A 21,664-nucleotide genomic window follows, 5' to 3' on the forward strand; every position below is an offset into this window, starting at 1 on the left:
TAAAAGTTAATACGTAATCCTATATATTGTTATTTTGTCTTAACATATGTTCACGTCAGTCAATATCTATAAATATATTCTCTATAAATGTATACTAAATTAACGTTATTTACCTAAAGTGCCACCCCACTTGCAAGAATTTTTTCTGGCATTTTAGCGTCTCACAGCGGACAAGGCTAAGAACTGCATTTAATTTCAGCTAAGAACTGCATTTAATTTCATTCATTTCTTCATTAACTCGGCTGCGTCTACAATGGGCGTAAACTCTGGCTACTCCACTCTACCACTAGCCAATCATAGGTGAAAAGCAATGACGTATGTTTCGAATTGTTTACTCGTGGTAGGTGAATTTGCTTTACCTTCTGACGTCGCAATGTTGTTTTCATTTTTATTTGTGGACGCTACTTATGTTTTTATGGTTTTTTATATGCTGTTATGTTATGATAAAATGATTTTTATTTATTTAAAAAAAATGAACACAACTAGTATTTCCTGTGTTCATGACACAACTTCCCGTCTGGAAACCTGTCCCCACATTTTCCCCCTTACAATCATTTGCTGAACAAACAAATCAATTCTCGCATTTGATATCGATTTCCTTGACACAAAATCTCTTGACAACAACAAAAATGTTCCTTTGAGTTAAACTCGTTGTTGTTTTCCTAAAGAATAGCAATCATAACATTGAGGGCTAACAAGCTAACGCTAGCAGCGACGTCGTTGGAATCTCGTTGTGCATGTAAGTACGTGGCTAAAATACATATTTTTTTCATGCATTATTTGAGTTAAGTTGCCTACTATAAAGCTGTTATCTGCTTAAAAACTGTTTTCACGTGTTAACTACGTCGAGGGTGGTGGGGCATAGTAGCGACCCAATCCCCCCACACGCCAGCCATTCGCGAATTTGCTTTTTTTCCCTGACTAAAAAAAGTGCAATGGCGTTTTTGTAACTTTTTTATTAAATCCTTTAGGATGCCACCAAAATGTTTGAGAAGGCATCTACCCCACCACGAGAAGATCAAACTCCTGGATTTGCTGAAAGAAGGCAAAAGTTATGCCGAGGTGGCCCGCCATTATCTGCTCAACGAGAGTACCGTTCGGTACATAAAGAAGAGTGAGACCAAAATAAGGATGAACGAAGTAAATCAATAATCTTTTTATATTTCAATCATGGGATCAAAACGGGATGCTCAGTATTGTTGGGATGCGTTTTGGGGATGACTAGGCTCATTTACAGTATAATTATTATTATTTTAATCTTGTGAAATCATTTTTTAGGGGATGATGGAGATGAGTGGATCTCTGAATGATCTGAATGAAGAATCAAATGAGCAGAATTTCGAAAATGGTCAACAGCTTACTGGCAACATCGCAGAGAGATGCTTCAACATCTTCAATGGTAAATAAAAACCTCAAAATATGAGGAAAGTGTTCATTTTAATGATTTTGGGTGGTTAAAAAAGTCAAAAACGGGCACCTTTGATGCATGCCTTAAACCACGTGTGTCAAAGTGGCGGCAGGGGGCCAAATCTGGCCCGCCACATCATTTTGTGTGGCCCGGGAAAGTCAATCATGAGTGCCGACTTTCTGTTTTAGGATCAAATTCAAATGAAGAGTATAGATGTATATTAAATTTCCCGATTTTCCCCCTTTTAAATCAATAATTGTCATTTTTTAATATTTTTTTTCTGTGTTTTTAGTTCAAAAATCATTTTGTAAAATCTAAAGATATATAAAAAATAGCTCAAATCAATATTGTTTTAGATCTATAAAAAACTGAATATTCTGGGCTTTTAATCCAGTTCTTTTAATCATTTATTTAAAAAAAAATCTAAATATTATATCTAAAATGGTCCGGCCCACGTGAAATCAAGTTGACGTTAAAGCGGCCCGCAACCCAAACCGAGTCGGACACCCTTGCCATTAACGGAAACAAAAAGTTCTTGCTTTGAAGTCCTCTGGAATTTCACAACCTTGAACTCTGGTCAATGAGCTTTCTAGTTAAAGTTCAACGTTAGTATTTTTGCACTACATCTTAATATGTTCCTATTTATGTTACTATTTAATGGACTTAACGTTACTTTGTTATGATCTGTCCGCAGTTGGTGAATGCACAGAGGGAGTCTTCCTACCCAAATCGGGGTCCACGGAAAGCAAAACGCCAAAAAGAAAAAGAAAACCAAACCTGCATTTCATCCCATCCGCTATATCAGATGGGGGCGAAGCAGAAATTGAAGTAGAAGTGGAAGAAGAGGAAAGTGACCAAGTCGTAAAACATAAAGCCAAAAAAACATGGACACCAAAAGAAAAACAGGAAAAAAACAAATCCCAGCCATCCATAGGTACGCTCATGCAATGTCCAATTTTATTTTATTTTTTCAAATACCATACCAAAAGTATGTGGACAGTTAATACAAACTACCGTCTTTTCTCGCATATTAGCCGCATCCGCGTATAAGCCGTACCCTTAAAATGGTTGAATTTTACAATTTCTCTCGTATAAGACGCCCCCTGGTTCACAATTTCCATTCATAGATGTCAAAATACATTTAGTTTAGTGTTTTATCTGTTTATCTTTTCTCTATTTTGAAATAAATGACCATATCGGCCGCGTTATGGCGTTCGGTCCTTGTCACATTGCAGTTTCGTGCATGTCAAGTCTAATTTGTGCGCATATAAGCCATACCCTCGATTCAGTCATCACTTCTTTTAGCGAAAAATACAGCGTATATACGAGAAAATACGGTAAATGTTTCATTCAACACAATTTCAGTATTTTGTGATTTTTTTTTTTTCTCCAATTCTCTTTTCATCTCATTTTTCATTCGTGCGCAATTGCAATAATATAAATGATGCCTAAACCTCTTCTACATTCCGTCCACCCACTATTGCCTCAATCAACGCATGCTCTAAAGCAGAGGTGTCAAAGTTGCGGCCCGGGGGCCAAATCTGGCCCGCCGCATCATTTTGTGGGGCCCGAGAAAGTAAATCATGAGTGCCGACTTTCTGTTTTAGGATCAAATTCAAATGAAGAGTATAGATGTATATTAAATTTCCTGATTTCCCCCCCCCCTTTTATATCAATAATTGTTATTTTTTCATCCATTTTTTCTGTTTTTAGTTCAAAAATCATTTTGTAAAATCTAAAAATATATTTAAAAAAAAAAGTTAAAATAAACATTGTTTTAGATCTATAAAAAACTGAATATTCAGGGCTTTTAATCCAGTTCTCTTAATCTATTTATAAAAAAAAATCTAAAGATTATCTCTAAAATGGTCCAGCCCACATAAAACCGAGTTGACGTTAATGTGGCCCGCGAACCAACCCGAGTCTGACACCCTTGCTCTAAAGTCTCTTTTTCTCATTTTCTGTCCTTTTAGACTACACGATAAAGGAAGAGAAAATGAACGACGAGCTCGTTTGCCCCAAGTGCCAACGCATTTTCAAGATGCGCACCCACCTGGAAGAGCACCTCCTCTCGCATTTTTCCGACGCCGGTCCGCAGTGCCCCGCGTGTGAGCGCTTCTTCGGCAGCAGGAGCAAATTGCGCTTGCACCAGCTTCGCAAGGACTGCAAAAAAAACCAGCGTTCCCACAAAGCCGCCACCGCCGCCCACCGTCACCTGGCGGCGATCCGCGCCGACAACACGAAAGAAGAGCCCACCCGTCGCCGCTACCCGTGCTTCACTTGCGGGAAGAGCTTCGGTCAAAGCGGGTTGCTAAAGTCTCACATGATAGCCCACCGTGTCCGGACCCCCAAAACCAGCGTGCACTGCTTCTACGAGGGTTGCGTTTTCCGGAGTCATTTACGCCGAGCTCACGTGCGGCACTTTGCGGCGGAGCACGGGACGGAAGGAGTGGGGTGTTCCTATCAGGCCTGCGTGGCGGTCTTTCCGACCATGGCCCAGATGGAGGTCCACTTCAAGAGCCACATGGCGTACCATTGCGCCGAGTGCGATTTCGCCTGCTCCAGCAAGGCTTTCCTCGTCCAGCATCAACGGAAGGGCCACAAGGGCAGCGAGGCGCTGGCCTGCAAGTTTTGCCACTACGTCACTTTCAACCCGGTGGAACTCAAGAGGCACGGGTGGCACCGGCACGCCGGCGAGAAAAAACACGGCTGCGAGCAGTGTAGCTACGTGACTTCGAACAAAGGGGCTTTGGCTCGACACATGCTGACGCACACTGGTAAGGACCGCACTGTTTTGGGGGGATTTCTAATGATGTTAAGTAGGTTGATGCGCTAGTGCAGGGGTAGGGAACCTATGGCTCGGGAGCCATATGTGGCTCTTTTGATGGGTGTATATGGCTCTCTGCTAACCTGTGTGGTAAAATATGGGAACCGCTGGTGAGAGACCACCTAAGCCCCGAACACACCAATGAGAGCGTCACACTGGGGCCTCTTTAATCATAATTTTTCTTCATTATACTCTTTTGCATGCATATTCTCATTGATACTCATTGATTAGCAACAGTGAAAACATGTTCTTAAAAGAATTCAGAGACTTTTTAACTTTCTAAGTGGTGAAATTATTAATAAATGAACAAATTTTCATGTATTTTTACTTTTAAATTCGGAGTATGGCTCTCAAGGAATAATGTTTGAAAATATGAATTGTTTATGGCTCTCTTCGTCAAAAAGGTTCCCGACCCCTGCGCTAGTGGTTCACATATTTGACTCGCTGTTGAGAGACGAGATTGGTTCTGTCGGAGTCGCTTGGGTTTTCTCTAGGTACTCCCGCTACCTTTGGAAATTCAATAACATCCACCCAAAGTCTGTTGAAAATGTCTTGTTGTCCGTGTGAAGGGTTGTTCTTTCAAATGTTCTATACCAAGGGTGTCAGACTCGGGTTGGTTCGCGGGCCGCTTTAACGTCAACTTGATTTCACGTGGGCCGGACCATTTTAGATATGATATTTAGATTTTTTATATATAAATGGATTAAAAGAACTGGATTAAAATCCCTGAATATTCAGTTTTTTATAGATCTAAAACTGTTTATTTTAGCTTTTTTTATATATTTTTAGATTTTACAAAACTATTTTTGAACTAAAACACAGAAAAAATGGATTAAAAAATAACAATTATTGATTTAAAAGGGGGAAATCAGGAAATTTAATATACATCTATACTCTTCATTTGAATTTGATCATAAAACAGAAAGTCGTATTTCTAATGTACTCAGCTGTAGGTTAAATAAGGCAGTGAGACCATTTTTACATTTCTTGACTGTATATTAACCAAAATGTATATATTGTTGAGTTTTGCAAGGCACGCACAGACATAGCTGACAAAAGTTGAATCAACGGGGGTTGGGTCGCTGTGGGTGGGGAGGGGGGAGCTTTTCGCTCAAGCTATCCGGCACCGACCGAGCTGACTGACAGAGTTTGAACCAGCGGGGGTTGGGCTGCGAGACGCACCTGACTGCAATCCACTGATTGCACTTGCAGGACACTAGTATTGTGGAAATCTTTTCCTCTTTGGAGGTTGAAACTAAAGCACCCCCGCACTCACTTTTGCCCTTATTATAGTTTGCCCAGCCCTATTAAATGAACGCCTAGTCTTAGTATAATAAAGAGGAGTTCTGGTGTAACATTCAAAACAAAAAAATACAAAACCTAATCATAAGACCTATTTCAAACGTGGGCCATCATAAGATTAGGCATTTATTCATTTCAATGTCCTTTTCTGGGCGTACAAATCACTTTTCTCTGTTGCTTACGGTATCGGGCAAGCTTTTCAGTAGGGCTTTCCTCCCACATCCCAAAAACATGCTAAGCCAGCTGGTTGAAAACTCTAAATTGCCTAACACGAGCGACCATGTGTTGTCTTTTGTCTCCTCCTGCCACGTGATTGGTCGGCCTCCGATTCAGGCTTAGCTGGGATTGGCTCCAGGGACCCATGTGAGGATAACTGTTGGAGAAAATGATGTCGTTTTCTTTGTCTTTCAAAGGTGAGAAGCCCTACCAGTGCGAGTTGTGTGACTTCCGGTGCCGAGACGAGACGTACCTCCCCAAACATATGCTCACCCACTCGGGCGAGAGGAACTTTTTGTGCGAAGAATGCGGCTACGTCACCAAGTGGAAGCACTCCCTCAACGTCCACATGAGGAAACACGGCAAAGACCTCAGGTATCGTGTGGTTCTTGCCGTCTGGCTCTTCTTTTAACACTATATATATGCCGTTAACTTATTGTGTGTACTGCGTAATACAGAGGTACCTTGACTTATTGTTTTATTTGAGTAATCAGCCGCTCTCTTGTGTGCTAAAATTTGAGGGGTACTTCAAGTTAAAAACTGAGAGGAAATCAGTTATTGTAATAACCTAATATCTTGGTGGGCTGAAAGTAACTATAATTGAATTTACTGATGAGCTTAAATTCCATAACTGGCCGAGTTATGACGAATTCAATTGATAATTTCGTGACCGGACATTTCGTCGACGAACGGACGCTTCGTCGCCGGACATTTCGTCGACAGACTCGCGAACGATTGTTTTTAAAATAAAAGGCAATGAATAAAATTGTTTTATTAAGAATTTTATTAAAAAGAAGACAAAAGAAATTCACAGATGGGAGTTTTTCTTTTTCTTTATTAAAGAAAATAAAACAGCAAAAACTCGCTCGACAACACAAACACATTAACATTTGGGCGTGTGCAAGTACTAAATGTGCTGGTCTCAGAATCAACGTGACATAACAACTCAGATGTCACGTTGATTCTTTTTGGGGTCTTTCCAAACGTGGAGCGCTCAACGTAGGAACCGTTTCGAGCGTAGTGTGTTTAGAGACCAGCACATTTAGTACTTGCACACACCCAAATGTTAATGTGTTTGTGTTGTCGAGCGAGTTTTTGCTGTTTTATTTTTTTTAATAAAGAATATGTGAATTTCCTTTGTCTTCTTTAATAGTGGTTAAGGTTAGTGGTTAAGGTTAGGCAAACTGTCCGGTAACGAACCGTCCAGGGACGAAGCGTCCGGCGACAAAATGTCCGGGTACCGATAATTTACACTTTCTTTTGTCTGTGATGGTGAGCAAAATCCAGAACCAAAGTCAGCGGCCCCAAGTCTACCTGTATTACAAACGTGACAGTAATTTAAGACTGGGAACGAAAAATGACATTTTCAATGAACCTCTGCCACTTTGCTTAAGAACCTTTCTTGAACTATTCACCGAAAAATGTTTCCTCTTGCGTAATATCGTGCCCAAATTCCTGACCATTGGCGTCAAGTGTTGAATATCTGTTCTTTACTTTCAGTTGAAATCCTTTTTGGATTGTAGGCCACTATTTTTTTCTTCCGTGTTGAACCCTTTTGCTTTACAGCTTTCTATTCTGCTTCCTGACGTCTAACTATTGTAGACCGAGAAGCGTCTTTACACGTAGAAAACACACTCCCCTTGCAAAAAAAAGTCAAAAGTGAGGTCAATTTCTTTACTGTTGCATCATGACATGCCATTGCTTCGTTGGTGAAGTGTCTTTTACCTTTTATTTTCAAGCCCCCCGAAGCCACGCAAAGTTTCTGCACCTTTGGTGTACATTGGCCTGAAGCTCAAGCGCAAGAGGAAGTTTATGACCCTCTTCGAGAAAGTAAAGATCCTCGACATGCTTCGCCAGGGCGCCAAATTTTCTGCGGTCGCACGCACTTACAAAATGAGCGAGTCCACCATTCGCTCCATCAAGAAGGAAGAGGACAACATCCGGAGCACCATGGCCATAAATAACTCCCAAACCTTAAAGAGGGTCTTCACCTCTCGGAATAAGCACATAGTGAGGATGGAGTCGGCCTTGGTTCGCTGGATCCACGATTGCAGGAAGAAGAAGATTCCTTTGGACACCAACATCATGAGGAAGAAGGCCAAGATACTTTACCAGGAATTCGCCGGGGTCAGCGACCTGGTCGACAAGGTGAAATGCGCCAACGGGGCCCCCCAACCGGGCCCGTCAAAGGAACCGGTGGAGTTTCTTGCCAGCAAGGGATGGTTCGATCGTTTCAAGAAGAGATACCAGCTGAAAAAAGTCTCGCCCCATTGGGAGTCCGCCTCGGCCGACGTGGCGGCGGCCCAGAAGTACCCGGAGACCTTCAAGTCGCTCATCCGAGAGAATGGCTACAAGCCCGAGCAAGTCTTCAACGTACGCGAGACCGGCTTGTTCTGGAAGAACCTGCCAGCGAGGGTATTCGGCACCAAGACGGAAGTCCGGCCCCCCGGATTGAAGGGGCACAATGATCGCGTGATGCTCATCATGTGTGGCAACGCTGCCGGTTTCCTGATGAAACCAGCGTTAGTCCACAAAATTGCAAACCCTCGGTGTCTGAAATTCAAGGACAAGAACCTGCTGCCCGTCTTCTGGATGCAGAGTTCCAAGGTGACCGCCACCAAGACCCTGCTGACCGAGTGGTTCCTGGAAAGCTTTATTCCTCAGGTCAAATCCTACCTGTCCGAAAAGGGTTTGGACTTTCGCATCTGCCTGATGATGGATAACGCCGATGGACACCCGCTCGATTTGTCCTACGAGGGAGTCCAGATTGAGGTCTTGCCAGCCGACGTTCAACCTTTGGCTCAAGGCCTCATTCGCACCTTCAAGACTCTTTACACCCGGTTCACCATGCAATACATCGCCGACACCTGCGGCACCGACGGGAAAATTACCCCCGTGGAGGCGTGGAAAAGATTTAACATTGCGACATCTCTCGAGGTCATTCATGCATGTCAGGAGGAGTTAAAACCGGAGACCCTCAAGTCGTGTTGGGAGAACCTGTGGCCGGAATGCGCCCAGAATTGCAGAGGCTTCTCCCCTCAGGAGATCCGAGATCTGGCGGTAGCCAAGGCCATCCATCTGGCCAAGTGTTTGGGGGGCGGGGGTGCCGGGAACCTGGAGCCCAAGGACTTGAATGAGCTCCTGGAGACCAGCTGCAATCCAAAGGTGGATGACAACCTGGCGGATTTCACGCCATCGCTCGGCGAGGAGGCGGAACAAGAAGCAGAAGAACTAGAAGCGGAGGAACAAGAAGATGACCCATCGCAGGAAGATGATACAAACGAAGGATTGTCCTACCAAAGGCTGTCAACAATCGTCAAAACTGCCCGGGACCTCCAGGGAATGGCGGACGCGTGGGATCCCAGTATGGTTCGAGCTTTGCAGATCAAGACTACTATTGATGGTGCCATGAAGACCTACAAGAACCTGCTCACCAACATGAACCAGCAAGCACCCATCACTCAAGATACACCAGGTTCCATGTCCCCCGAGGAACCACCTGAATACGCCGATCTACTTTCGCTACTCCCTCCTGAAACACCCGATGGAGATGTTTCGTATGGAGACTTTTAACCTTAAGATGCATGACTGACTCCAACGGAAACTTTTTCGTTAATTAGGTCAAAAGCCCCACCCCTTTACAAATCAATGCGTTTTTTTAATAATCCTAAGAAATTGAGTTACTTTTGGTAGCTGATTTTTGTTTTAAAAATTTGCCCTGCGATTGGCTGGTAAGCAATTCAGGGTTCCCCCTGCCCACAGTCTGCTGGGATAGTCTCCAGCACCCTCGCAAGTGTTTATTTTAGTCATGGAGGCGTCGTGGCCATTTTTTTAACCCGACTTTTGCGAAAAAGTGATACAAAAACTGCAATTCCATGAAATATATTTTGTTCCATGGTACAAACATGGCTCTTGGGGAATTCCTGCAATATGAAAAGTGAAGTACTGTTAATTTTAAAGCTTTTAAATAATAACACACCTCGGGTGATATTTGACCCCCAACATTCATCTAAGTGTTAAATGATCTACTTTTTTTCTGTGCAGTGCACGACAAATCATTGTAGTTATTTTCATGGTGATGCAAAGCCAATTTATTATCATCTTCACTTGAGTGTCTTTCATACTGGTAAGTAACTGGACAGTAAGTAAAGTTTGTTAATAAGATGCAGAATGTCAATTCTGCATGTAATTATTTAGGCCAAACTGTTTACTCTCTGCAATTGAGATATTGCTATTATTACACTTTACCTTTGGACTTTTTATTTTTTGCCATTAGGGTTGTGTGTGTTTTTTGTTGTTGTATTTACAACTGTTTCGGATGCACACTATTAGAATCATTATTTAACCCACCAAAATGAACATTTACATGAAGATTCTCAGTAGTTTAAATATGTAGTCAAACTTATCGGTAGATCCTTTCTTGTGCAGAAATAACTAAGGAATTAATCTGAGGTAAAGAAACTTCTCCTGAATCTCCTGAATTAGACCCCATTGAGAATTTATTTTTTTGGAGGAGATTGAAAGGGCTAAATAACCTCATGTATTGACACTCTAGGTAAAATATGGCAAAAGAAAACAAAGTTTAATTGCTAGCTAAGGCTTTCTGTTTCCTTTTCACATGTATGGAAGTCTGAAATCATGATCAGTATCCGATCCAGTTGTAAATACCTAAAACTGTTTCCATCCATTATCTGTTATTCATCTAGTTTGTTTTCAATCTACAGTAGCAAACATAAAGAAATTGGTCCGACACATTTTTTTTCAGAGGGGAGTGTATACTGTATAAAATATGGGTTGATTATACCCCCCCAAAAAACAAGACTGAACCTACACCAGGGACTAAAGACAGAAATTAGACATTGGCTAAAAACTTATATATTTACATATATATGTTCATTAACATGAATATAAATATGTTCATTCATATGTGCTGTCACTTCTTAAATAAATCAAACTCCAACATTGAATTGTACAAAAAGGAGCAAACCACAAAGAGCCGTAACCCGATTCTGAAAAGGTAAGCGAGTCCACCAGCTAATTAAATCCTGACTACCAAAGCTGTTGTTTTAAAAAAAAAAAGCACCGCCTTGAGTATCTTCACTTTGTTTTAGGTATGGTTGCGATGAGTGCTCATATCGCTGTCATCGCGTGGACCAGCTCAAGAGCCACAAAGTCCGACATCAGGCCAAATCCCTCATGTGCGAAATCTGCGCCTACGCATGCAAGCGCCCGGTCGAACTTCGCAATCACATGTTGACCAAGCATTCTTTCGAAGGACATCCGGCCTCCGCGCACAAGTGCCAATACTGCGCGTACACGACGGCTTTCAAGCAAGCCCTCCAAAACCACGAGAACTGCAAACACACTCGACTGAAGCAGTACCGTTGCGCCCTCTGCCCCTATTTCTCGTTCAGTAGCGTTAGCCTCTTCCTGCACAAGAAGAAAGCTCACGGCTACGTGCCCGGCGACAAAGCCTGGCTGGAGAATTATGCGGCAAAGGAGAGGGAGAAAAACTCAAAGAGCATGTTACGGGACTCCCTGCTGGTTCAGAAGAGTTCCGAGAGGTCCACCGAAGAATGCGTTCGGATGAAACGGACCCACCCTGAAGCTTCTGTGGAACAAATTGCTAGCATAGCTCATTCCCAAGCGGTGCCACCGCCAGATGCTAATCAAATCGGGATGAACGAAGGACTGTCACATAGTCCTCAACCCGAAGCCAGTCCAGAGTATTGCACCCTCGTTCTAACCACCTTGACCCCTGAAGGTGAAACGAGTCCTTTACCAAACGTTGACTCCGCCTCTGACGCCATAGCCGCTAACACCAATACCAATTCCGCTAAAGAAGAGTCAAGAACCAGTCCTCGTGACCAAGGCGAAAGTCCGCGTGGCTCGGACAACGCGATTCCAGATATTCCACCGGAGAATAATCCGATCCCAGGACGCGATCCCAAAACGCATCCTACAAAAAACCAAGCTCTCGTTTTGGATGGGAGGATCCGAATGCTTGCAGTCCCAACTCCAACCGCTAATCGACACGTTTCCAGTTGCCAAAAACGAAAAAAAGATGGACAAAAAGTTGGAGAGAAACCACAAATTCTGGAGCGTTCTGAGGAGGTTCCTTTCAGTGGATCTGACAGCAGACTGGGAGAAAACCAGGAGAAAACCAATCCCATCCAGATCCCTATTTGCGCATCTAAGCCAAAGCCTTTAGCTCAAAAACGGACTGTCGAGCAAGAACGGCGCAAGGCACGAAATCCAAATGGCTCCGCCCCTCCACACGCCTGCCGTTACTGTTCTTTCGCCACCGCCAGGCGTTACCGTCTGGAAGCGCACGAATCCCTTCATACGGGAAGCGGGCGCCACGCCTGCGGCGTCTGCGACAAGACCTTCGGCGCGGCGACCAAGCTGCGCCAGCACGAGGCGCGAGCCCATCGCGGCGAGCCGGCTCTGCCTTGCCTGCTTTGCGACTACCGCGCCCACACGGCGGACGACGTGCGGCGCCACGCTCGGAGGTGTCACGCGGCCAACTCCGATCAACACTGCCCCGATTGCCAGGCTCGCTTCAGCTCGAAAGCCGCCCTGAGGAACCACCGCCAACGAGCTCATCTGCCTCTGGTGCCACCTGCCCTTAAGAAACACCAACGGAGTGAACATGAGGGAACCCGCCTGGTGCAGCCCCATGACAAGTCGTCGTCCCCGGACCAAGCGCTACGACACGGGAGCTCCGAGACGACTTGTCGGCACCCGCGCAAACGTTTGTACGAGTGCCCGGATTGCAAGTACTCAACGGGCAACAAGCAAAAGATCACCTGGCACGTTCGCATTCACACGGGGGAGAAGCCGTACCGCTGTGAACGTTGTAGCTACGCCTGCGTCGATCCCTCCAGGCTGAAGGTAAGCTCAAAGTTTTGGACCGACCACAACAAAAAAAAGCCCATTTCTAGATGGATAAGCTCAAATCTTATCAGCTATGTCTCCATGCTTTTCCTTCTTGAAGCTTCACATGAGGGTTCACCAAGATGAGAAGAAATACCTCTGTCCTGAATGTGGCTACAAATGCAAGTGGGCCACTCAGCTCAAGTACCACATGACCAAGCATACAGGTGAGAACCGAGCGGGAAAAAAATCTCTTCGATTTACCGTGTTGTCTCGCATATTAGCCGCATCTGCGTATAAGCCGCACCCTTAAAATGGCCTTGAAATCATTGAATTTTACCATTTCTCTGGTACAAGACACTCCGATTCACAATTTTCACCTCCATATTCATGGTTTTAATAGGGAGTACGAATGGGTTACTTTGAAGGAAAAAATGTCGCACTTGTATTTCTGCGATTCCAATCTGTTCTAATTTGTGCACATATAAGCCGTACCCTGGATTCAATCAGCATTTTTTGGGCCGTACATGCGAGAAAATACAGTAAATTCTGGGGTCCTTGGTTCCATCCCAGGTTGGTCCTCCAGTGTGGAGTTTGCATGTTCTCCCGGGGCTTGCGTGGGTTCTCTCTAGGTAATCCGGTTTCTTCCCACATCCCCAAAACACGCTTGATAGGCTAGCTGCTTGAACACTCTAAATTGCCTAAGCCCAGCTATGATTGGTTGTCCTTTGCTTCCCCGTGCCCTGCAATTGGTTCACCGATTCAGGGTGTGTCCCCCGCCTGGTGCCTCCAGTCAGCTGGGTTAGGCTCCAGCACCCCCACGTCCCTTTGTCAAGGAGAAGCGATTCCGAAAATGTCTGAATGAACAATATCTATATAAAACCAATCTAATCGAAATTCTCTTCACCATTTTGAGCGCAGGAGAGAAGCGGTACACGTGCGACCAGTGCGAATACCGCACGAACCGAGCGGACGCCCTCCGCGCCCACCAGACCACGCGCCACTGCGACGTACGCGCCTACGTCTGCGAGGAATGCGGCAAAGCGTTCAAGAGCAACTTCATCCTGAAAACCCACCAGCGGCAGCATGGCGAGCGGCGCCGATACCCGTGCGGCGTCTGCCACAAGGCCTTCCGCTGGCCCGCCGGCCTCCGCCACCACTTCCTGTCGCACGGCGACCGGCTGTCTTTTGGCTGTCGCCGCTGTCCGTACAGAGCCAAGCAGAGGTTTCAAGTGGTGAAACATTTGAAGAGGCACCACCCGGGGACGCCGGCGGACCAGGGGGTGCAGAAGGACTCGGGCGTGGGCCGCCTCACCCTCCAGGAGGCCATGCGAGCAGCACCGAACCAGACCGTATCAGGAGAGAAGGCGACAAAATGAGAAACGAAGAGGAGCGTGCAAACTGTGAGTTGAAGAATGTTACAAATAATATTCATTTCAAAACACGGGATAAGAAGTATTCTACCGTCATCAGGTTCGTTTTCTTTGATAGTGTCGATTTTTACGGCCCATTTTCAGTATATTAATACTGTTAATAAATAAGACGCACATTGTCATACAAGTGTATTGACATTTGATGCATAGAATAACATTTGCATAATACCTGAATTGTACACAACAAGCCCCGTGTACTCGGGAGAAGTCCATAAAACCAACTTAGGTGTTGGAGGTTTGAAAGGCAAGATATTGACACCAATTAGGAATATTTAAGGTAGGAAACCAAAGGATGCAGATGACTTTTTTGTTATCTTTTACATATAAATCGGGCATTGCCAATAATTGCAGAATAAAGCAGATGCTGCGCGATTTGTATAAAATAGAACCATCATTCATTTTCAGATTTCAGACGTCAAACCTTTTTGGCCACATTTGTAGAATGTCATGTCCCAAAATAATGCCGCTTTACTTTACCAAATCATGCAGGTTTTAAAATGTACTATACACAAGAAAATGTTCTCTATGAACCATCATATGCTAAATGCACTACACAATATATTAACACTTAGCCATGGACAATCATGATATACAAACAATATATATCCGATTTTTTTTCTCACTTTCAGATCATTAGACAAGCCCCTCTGTCTAATTGACCCACTTACATTTAATTTCATGTGGGTTTGGAGATACTGACGTTAACAAAAAGTGAAGCAGGAGGGATGGCCGTTCCGTCTTTTGATAGTAGATGAACGTGTCGATATCCTGCGACACCAATGAAACTATTATTAATTTATTGTTTCCATTGCACTTTGTGTTTTTCTCTAATCGCTTACCTGATTGGATGCACGTAAAAGGTATGGTATATTGTCCAATGAAATCATTCCAGGATGTCTTGTCGTAATCTTCCACCACAAAGCGAACCATGGCCAGGTCGGGAGTGTGAATGAAAAAATTCAAAGTCTGATTCCACACCGGGTTGAATCCTGCAAGGAAAAATCAGCACAATTCTTCTTCTGCTTCTGCGTCATTTCCATTTCAATCATCCATTCCCACCACCATCTCTCACCATTGTTGTTTACGTGACTGGTCTCCGCCTTCGCCAGGTCCTGCTGAACTCCGTACACTTCCACCCTAACCAAGGGGTCTACAATGGAACCCTCTTTCTGGTTAACTTTGGGAAGCTGCTGCCCACTTATCACCTAAACCAAATCATAACAATCATCGCATCAACAATCCAAATCGGCCAAGGACAAAATATTCCCCGTTCACCTGGATTGATAAACGTAGCGGCGTATAGCCCGGCTGTTCTTCGGGTTTTTCCGGATCGAACGTTAGGCGGTTGTCTCTCATAAAAGTCGGTTTTAGCACGTAGCCGCAACTAGCATTCTGTCCAAAGAGTCCGTCGTTCAGGTCCATCTCCAGGCCGGCCGTCTGAAAGTTGAGAGCCACTTGGGGCGAAAAGTGACGTTTATCATCTGGATTGTAGTCAAAGCATTGGGCGTCAAAGCTCTTCTTACCGATTTGGCATCCCACGTTCCACAATTCCGTCGGGTTGTAGTTTGATGAGTCAGTCCGGAGGCCACTTGGGTAAATCCTGCTCAGTTGTTTTACATTATGCCGTACAAAGTCTTCTCCTGCAGACAAACGTCATGAATAAAGTAGAAATTCAAGCGGTGTTCGTTCACTACTCTTTCGTTTCATACCTGATTCCTTCGCGAGCCTTTTGGCTTTTGACTCCGAAAACGAGGACATCTCGTTACATTTGACTTGTAAAGAGTTGCCTTTAAAACCACGGAAGTGGACGCTTTTGCAGTAAACCACCAGGTCGGATAACTCCCGGGAGAGATTGGATTTGGGTTTCGGAACCTAGCAAAACAAAAAAACTGTGTTGTCAACAAATCTGACAAATGAAATGATGCAAGTCGAAGCCGATCTTTTGGACAAAGTCCTACCTTATCTTGGTGGTTGAGTGTTTCAGCATGAAGTTCTTTTTCTCCAGCTTGACCATTGGCCAGGTCCTCTTCTTCGCTAAAATCATCGGTGAGCGTTCCATCCTGGGATCCCTCTGCGCCACTGATTTTCTTGGCTTTCAACAAAACTTTTCTCTTGAGCTCCTTTACATGTGAAGAAGACGCTATCATTAGTGCAGGTCTCTGAATTGTGAATAGTTTGGTGTACTCTCTAGAGGACACCTGGTCTTGATGCACTTAACTGTCTCCTGTAGACATTAAAATACATTGATGTTTGCTAAGTGCTAATGTAAAGTTGTCTACGCGTCTTATAGGAGCTAAAACAAGTGCCACTCTATTTTTTTCTAGCAAACATCATCAGGATTTAGCCTGAAGCTATTATTCAAAGATCAAAAGTTGAGAACACATTGGCATTTGTTAAATACAGGTTTTTTTGTTTAGATTTTTTTTCAAATATTCCCCTACAACCCTTTTTTTTTACATATAACAAGCATGGGGGCCGGCGAAACTTGTTTAGAACCAAAAGTCAATTGTTGCGCGATTAAAAAAAATATCTTTTGAAAAAAAATGGGTGTTTAACAAATAAAAGATTGAGTTTACACACTTAAAGAAGGTGAAAAAATTCAATCACTCGTCTATTGGGATCCGATAGCCGTTTCTGGCCACCATAAAAAAAATCAACTCTCTACATTACACGGTTTGGACAAACGTAGCGAGAGAATCTTAACATACACTCATAAATCACGCTTTATAAGGATTATAGAAAAGCCTTAAAATGCCAAAACTGTTAAGTTAAAGTATAACGTAATGGAAACAAAAAAATGGTACATTTTTCTTTGTTTTCCTTAAGAATGGGCAGAAATTCTTGGGTTACCTTGCACAAAGCATAGCGTTTACCCAAAAAGGTTGACATCTTGATCGATTCAGGACATAGATCTAAATTTCTGTCTTCTGATGCGATAACAAAAATATTCTCATCGACTGAGTAACTTCCCAAGAGCCGCTAATGACTGACAACAATAATAACGGCGATTGTACCATTGGTGAGGGGAGACACTGAGAGGTGGTCTGCCCCCCGGGTGGGTCCAAAATGTTCCTGAGCAGCATGTCGCCCAAAATCTTGCTCAAGTGTTGAGCCATAACTGTCTGCTGTTCTACGCTGCAGTGATTTTCCAGGGATAAAATGAGCGGGAAGTCAGAAGCCTAGCAAGAAAAGTCAAAATTGCACTTGTTATACCGTAGTATTTTTTCTTCACTTGTATACTACACGGTTACTGCTTCTCACCGTAAAGGCGTATTCCTTCAACGTCGCAATGATGTCCTTGAAGAGGATTTTGGAGGTGAAGGTGTGGCCGTGGTACACCACCGGCTCTCCGTCGCTGCCATCCCAGCAGTCCACCTCCACGCAGCGACAGCCTCTCTTCAGGGCCCTGTTTTAACACAAATTTGAGAATAGTAGTCTTGTCTTATGCTGTAGTTGGTGTTAAAGTTCAAACTTAGAAATTGAATTGTCTGTTAATAGGCGCCACGCAAGAAAAAGTCCAAAAGAACCATAGATCGACTCAAATGGGGAAGGTCAGAAAAAAACTTGAGTCAACGCAGGCTAAATCATTGTGTGTGTTATGACCAGAAGGTCTCACTGGATGTAGGCCTCCAGGCTGCTTTGGCCTCGCAGCTGGTCCTCCATCAGGTAGGTGTTGTGCGACGAGGAGATGTAGTAGTGGCTCAGTGGTTGGCTCATGTCCTGGTAGAGAGCCAGCTTGTCGGGCTTAAACATGGAGCCCTCCGAGGAGCACAGGTACATCTGGAACCCGTCTAGCGACATGGTGCCGTGCTTCTTGGCTGTGTGAGATGAGATCACAATTCAGAAGTTAACCATGTCCAGACAAGTGTGCCATTAGGAATTGCCGCTAAAACTCTTGTTTTGCTTAGCGTTATTTCACAGCCCGAATGCTTGAGGGCGCATTGCTGACCCGTTCCCGATGGGTCGTAGCGCTCCATGAGTTCCTTGGCATGTTGCCCGCTGCTTTCTCCCTCCTGCTGTTCCACGTTCAGGAAGTTCTCCAACTCGTCCAGCATTAAAGTCTCTCCATCTCCAGAGTAGTCCTGGAACACTCTCCACACTTCATCCCTCTGGGTCAGCATCTTGTAGAAGACGACAAACTCCCGGAGTCCCAGAGAGTCGCTCTGCGATTGGTCAGCCATCTGCAAACCAAACAGAAGATGTCTTACATTCGATACCACGTTTGAGGAGCGACAAATCATTTCCAAATTGTACCGTGAAGAGATAGAAGGCGTGTTCCTCGTTCATGTCCACGTTCATCATCTTCAACAGCGTGCGCACTTCTTTGAAGTTCATCTTTCCGTCTTTGTTTTTGTCGGCCTTGTGGAACCAGTCTTGGATCCACCTTAGCGCTAGCTCAGGGAAACTTGGATGGAAAAACCTAAATGTATCTTAGCACGCCCACTGAAGGATACTGATCCAGTCTCTGCTTCTCATCCATGGTTTGAGCCTTGTGAATGAGCTTGCGCAATCCCCTTATCCAGGCTCGAGCCTCCCCTGGGGTCTCGGCCACGAGGTCCAGGTTGCCTTGGCGACCGTGAAACACCAAGGTGAAACAGAGGTCGGCCGGGAACTCGTCCGCGATGCTCTGTAAGACCTCCGAGTGGTGGCCCTCCCGAACCACCTCCACCTCACTCACTGAGACTGGGAAGAGAGGACAGTGTAGGGAGCGTCAATAAATTGTTGGCTTTGGGAAAGGTTTACCCGCTCCCGATCTTTGTGTACGAGGGCTGATTAAGTCATTGTGGACTTTTTGTTGCCTGTAGGTGATGGATCGTGAACGTTTAGGATTGTTATTGGGAACTCACAAGTGGATTGGCCTCTTCCCATCCATCGGGACTTGTACCAGATCCTCAGACCGTCCTCCAGGAGTCGGAAATGCCGTTGCTTTTTCCAGTTGTGGGACTTGACCTTTCTCAAAGTGGACCCTGCCAGCATGACCCGGATGTCAGGGTCATCTGGAAGACCTGCCGGAGAAGCATTCAAATAGTTTTGTATCTTGTCTTATCCCAAAGATGATTGGAGCAATATGGATCAGGCACTCACGTGAACCTTGAGTCTCCATTTTGTTAGCCCTTACTCATACCAATGGAAATGTTCCTGCTGAAAGTAGAGGAGTTATTCCAGTTGTTTGAAGACATTGCAGTGCAATTTGCAGATTTTTCTTAAACGGTATAAAGCATAATGTACATGTAGTTTTGTGATATTATGATATTTAACAATAACGACGCAACTTATTTTTGAGCCAGAGAACGTCACGAGACAGGAGCCTTTCGTAAAACAGCTTTACACGGCGTTTCTCGTTATAAATAGTGTACTCCTAGCTTGGGTTCACTCCTAAATGAACAGTGTTCTTCTAATCCTGAGTCGGCGCTGCCCGAGATATCCTATCTCCTCAACGGTGTCCTGAAAAAATACTGATTTGGCTTGTCTTTCAAAAGCACAAACCGCGCACACACACCCTATTTTTTGACCGCAACAACAAAAATCTCCATTTTAAAAATGAGACAATTGGGCCCCCAATCCACAAGCCTTTTAAGCGCTAAGGTTAATTATTCACTTTCCGTGAAGATAATTCTGTCGTAAGGGTCCGTGTGAGCTGTAAACAAAGCCGCCAGTGTGGACTTTTTTATTATTATTATTATTTTTGGGCCTTTTGAGTGAAAAGTGTTGTGGATCGCCACTCTCCAAAGTCAAATGAGTCATTGGCCCTCGGGGAAGTTCACAGACCATGAGTGCAAAGAGACGTCTGGCCAGTTGGAATTGAGGATTTAACGACACAAATGTCCTCTGTTTTCTTGTTGGGTTTTTTGGTGACATTATAGCTATTTTTGTCAGAATTTGCAATGACCTATTTTAGAATGGAAGAAAAAAAGGGTGAAGCTTCTAGTTTGGGGTTGTCACTATTATTATCTTTTTTTTATATATATGATGGCATGGTTCCTCTGGTCGTAACTAGACTGTTGGTTGTCTTTAAAAATCATTCTCCTTCATCCAATCAGGTTTCATTAATGATTGTAGTGACCGTTAACCAGCAGGAAATATTCGCAGCCGTGACATTGCTCATTTTTAAATCCATTTCTCAGCATCGAGGCGCGATCGCAGAGACAAAATAAATGAAATATTGAGTCGTACTTGAGTTAATAATGAGATGTCATGTCAAATTTGTTGTCATTTATTTTTCATCTGCTGACACATTTTGACAGTCGAGCTCTACACAACCCGACTCGACCTAGAAAAATTGAAAAAGCCACAATCTGGCATTATCAGATGAAAAATTGTAAACAGGCAAATCCTGCCACTGCACACTTCCCCAGTCATTGCTGCAGACTGTAAATTAGAAGCAGACGCTATAAAGACGTGACATCATCTCAGCCCGAGAACCTCCCCCATGCACCCCCCCTTACATATAAATATAAGTCAATCCAAAAAGAAGCCAATATTTTTGTATTTACTGGGAATAAAATGTTTGATTTACCAGATGCGTCAGATGTCCAGACGCTGTCAATTTACAGCCGAGCCTCCGCTAACGACCTCACGTCCCGGGAGATGGGGGGATGGGCTCGATGCATTGTGGGCAGACCGAGAGATCGTTCGGGCCGTCTGGGAGGACGCGTCCCGTCCTCGGATGCCTGGCTTTCGGACGCTCGCCCGTATCTGCGGTACGATTAAGTACTGGGAGTTCCCGTGTTGAAATGTGTCTCGGTCAAATCCTTACTGGCTGGAGGAGCTCCTCCTTCTCCTTTTAATCCTTCCTTCCCTTTTGCAGCCCCTCCCTCTTCTCAGTGCATCCTGTGCTTCCTTTGCTAATTTTACCCCTGTGTGGTAAACGCTCTGGAGGAGAACTGGCAACAATTACAAGACGCGCGTTAGTGTCAAATGGCTTTTTTGAACAGATTCAGGTCTCAGATTGTTTTGGTGTGAACCGTTCTTAGGTGTTTTGAGGTTATTGAACCGTTTTGAGACCCCACGTCAACCTTTTATTTCTAAACAGTGCATTTGTCTACAGATTTAAGACATCTGTCATATGTAGCAAATCAGACCTGGTTCATCAATGGGAAAGTGTACGTTTCAGTCTTTAACGGGGGAATGCCAACACTTCATCTCATTGCGACCCATCAATTGCCATAGACAGTCAATCCATTTGTAGTGAAAGGCTGGCAGTAAACTATCATTTTTCAGACAGGGACGGGTGTCCTTTTGGTTGTTAATGATCACTGCTAGCACTATCAGTACGAACGGATTAGCGGTCAATAGAAGCAAATGATTTAACCGTAGAAAAGCGGGATTGGAATTTTGTGTACTGTGCTTTGATAAGGCACCGAGGTTGTAACTTGTGGCTTTTATGATCTTCACGGTATGATAAGATTTACACCTGCTTGAGGTTGTTAGTCTTCTTATGTTAAAACTGTAGCGGTCACAGAAATGCACTCTTATGCATCTTTTTTATTTTATTTGCATTTTGTCTTCATGGTCATTATTGCAAATGAATTGGCTCAAATGTGTATTAATTGAAATGTTGGAAGGAGCTGTTAGCCCCAACTGGTAATTGTTTTTTTTTTC

At 44.2% G+C, this 21,664-nt stretch overlaps 2 protein-coding genes across 2 annotated transcripts; one reads left to right on the top strand and one right to left on the bottom strand.

Moving 5' to 3' along the window:
* Positions 1–508: 508 nt before the first annotated feature.
* znf142 (zinc finger protein 142) lies at positions 509–14,008 on the top strand. Its single transcript, XM_077617687.1, has 10 exons — positions 509–739; positions 972–1,140; positions 1,279–1,399; positions 2,103–2,342; positions 3,382–4,185; positions 5,951–6,128; positions 7,493–9,323; positions 10,911–12,647; positions 12,751–12,856; positions 13,551–14,008. Coding segments are annotated over exons 1-10 (5,646 nt in total). The 5' UTR covers positions 509–737.
* A 678-nt stretch (positions 14,009–14,686) lies between these two features.
* On the bottom strand, positions 14,687–19,065 carry LOC144087334 (1-phosphatidylinositol 4,5-bisphosphate phosphodiesterase delta-4-like). The gene is made up of 14 exons (XM_077617773.1): positions 18,910–19,065; positions 18,517–18,745; positions 18,317–18,446; positions 18,012–18,243; positions 17,679–17,880; positions 17,324–17,468; positions 17,077–17,241; positions 16,021–16,182; positions 15,772–15,934; positions 15,586–15,702; positions 15,338–15,516; positions 15,135–15,267; positions 14,902–15,051; positions 14,687–14,830 (listed from the first exon to the last, which is right to left on the bottom strand). Exons 1-14 carry the CDS (start codon positions 19,037–19,039, stop codon positions 14,739–14,741), a joined length of 2,229 nt encoding a protein of 742 aa, XP_077473899.1. The 5' UTR covers positions 19,040–19,065; the 3' UTR covers positions 14,687–14,738.
* Between the last annotated feature and the right edge of the window lie 2,599 nt (positions 19,066–21,664).

Source organism: Stigmatopora argus, chromosome 13, assembly GCF_051989625.1.
Source record: "Stigmatopora argus isolate UIUO_Sarg chromosome 13, RoL_Sarg_1.0, whole genome shotgun sequence".
Classification (NCBI taxonomy): Eukaryota; Metazoa; Chordata; class Actinopteri; order Syngnathiformes; family Syngnathidae; genus Stigmatopora; species Stigmatopora argus.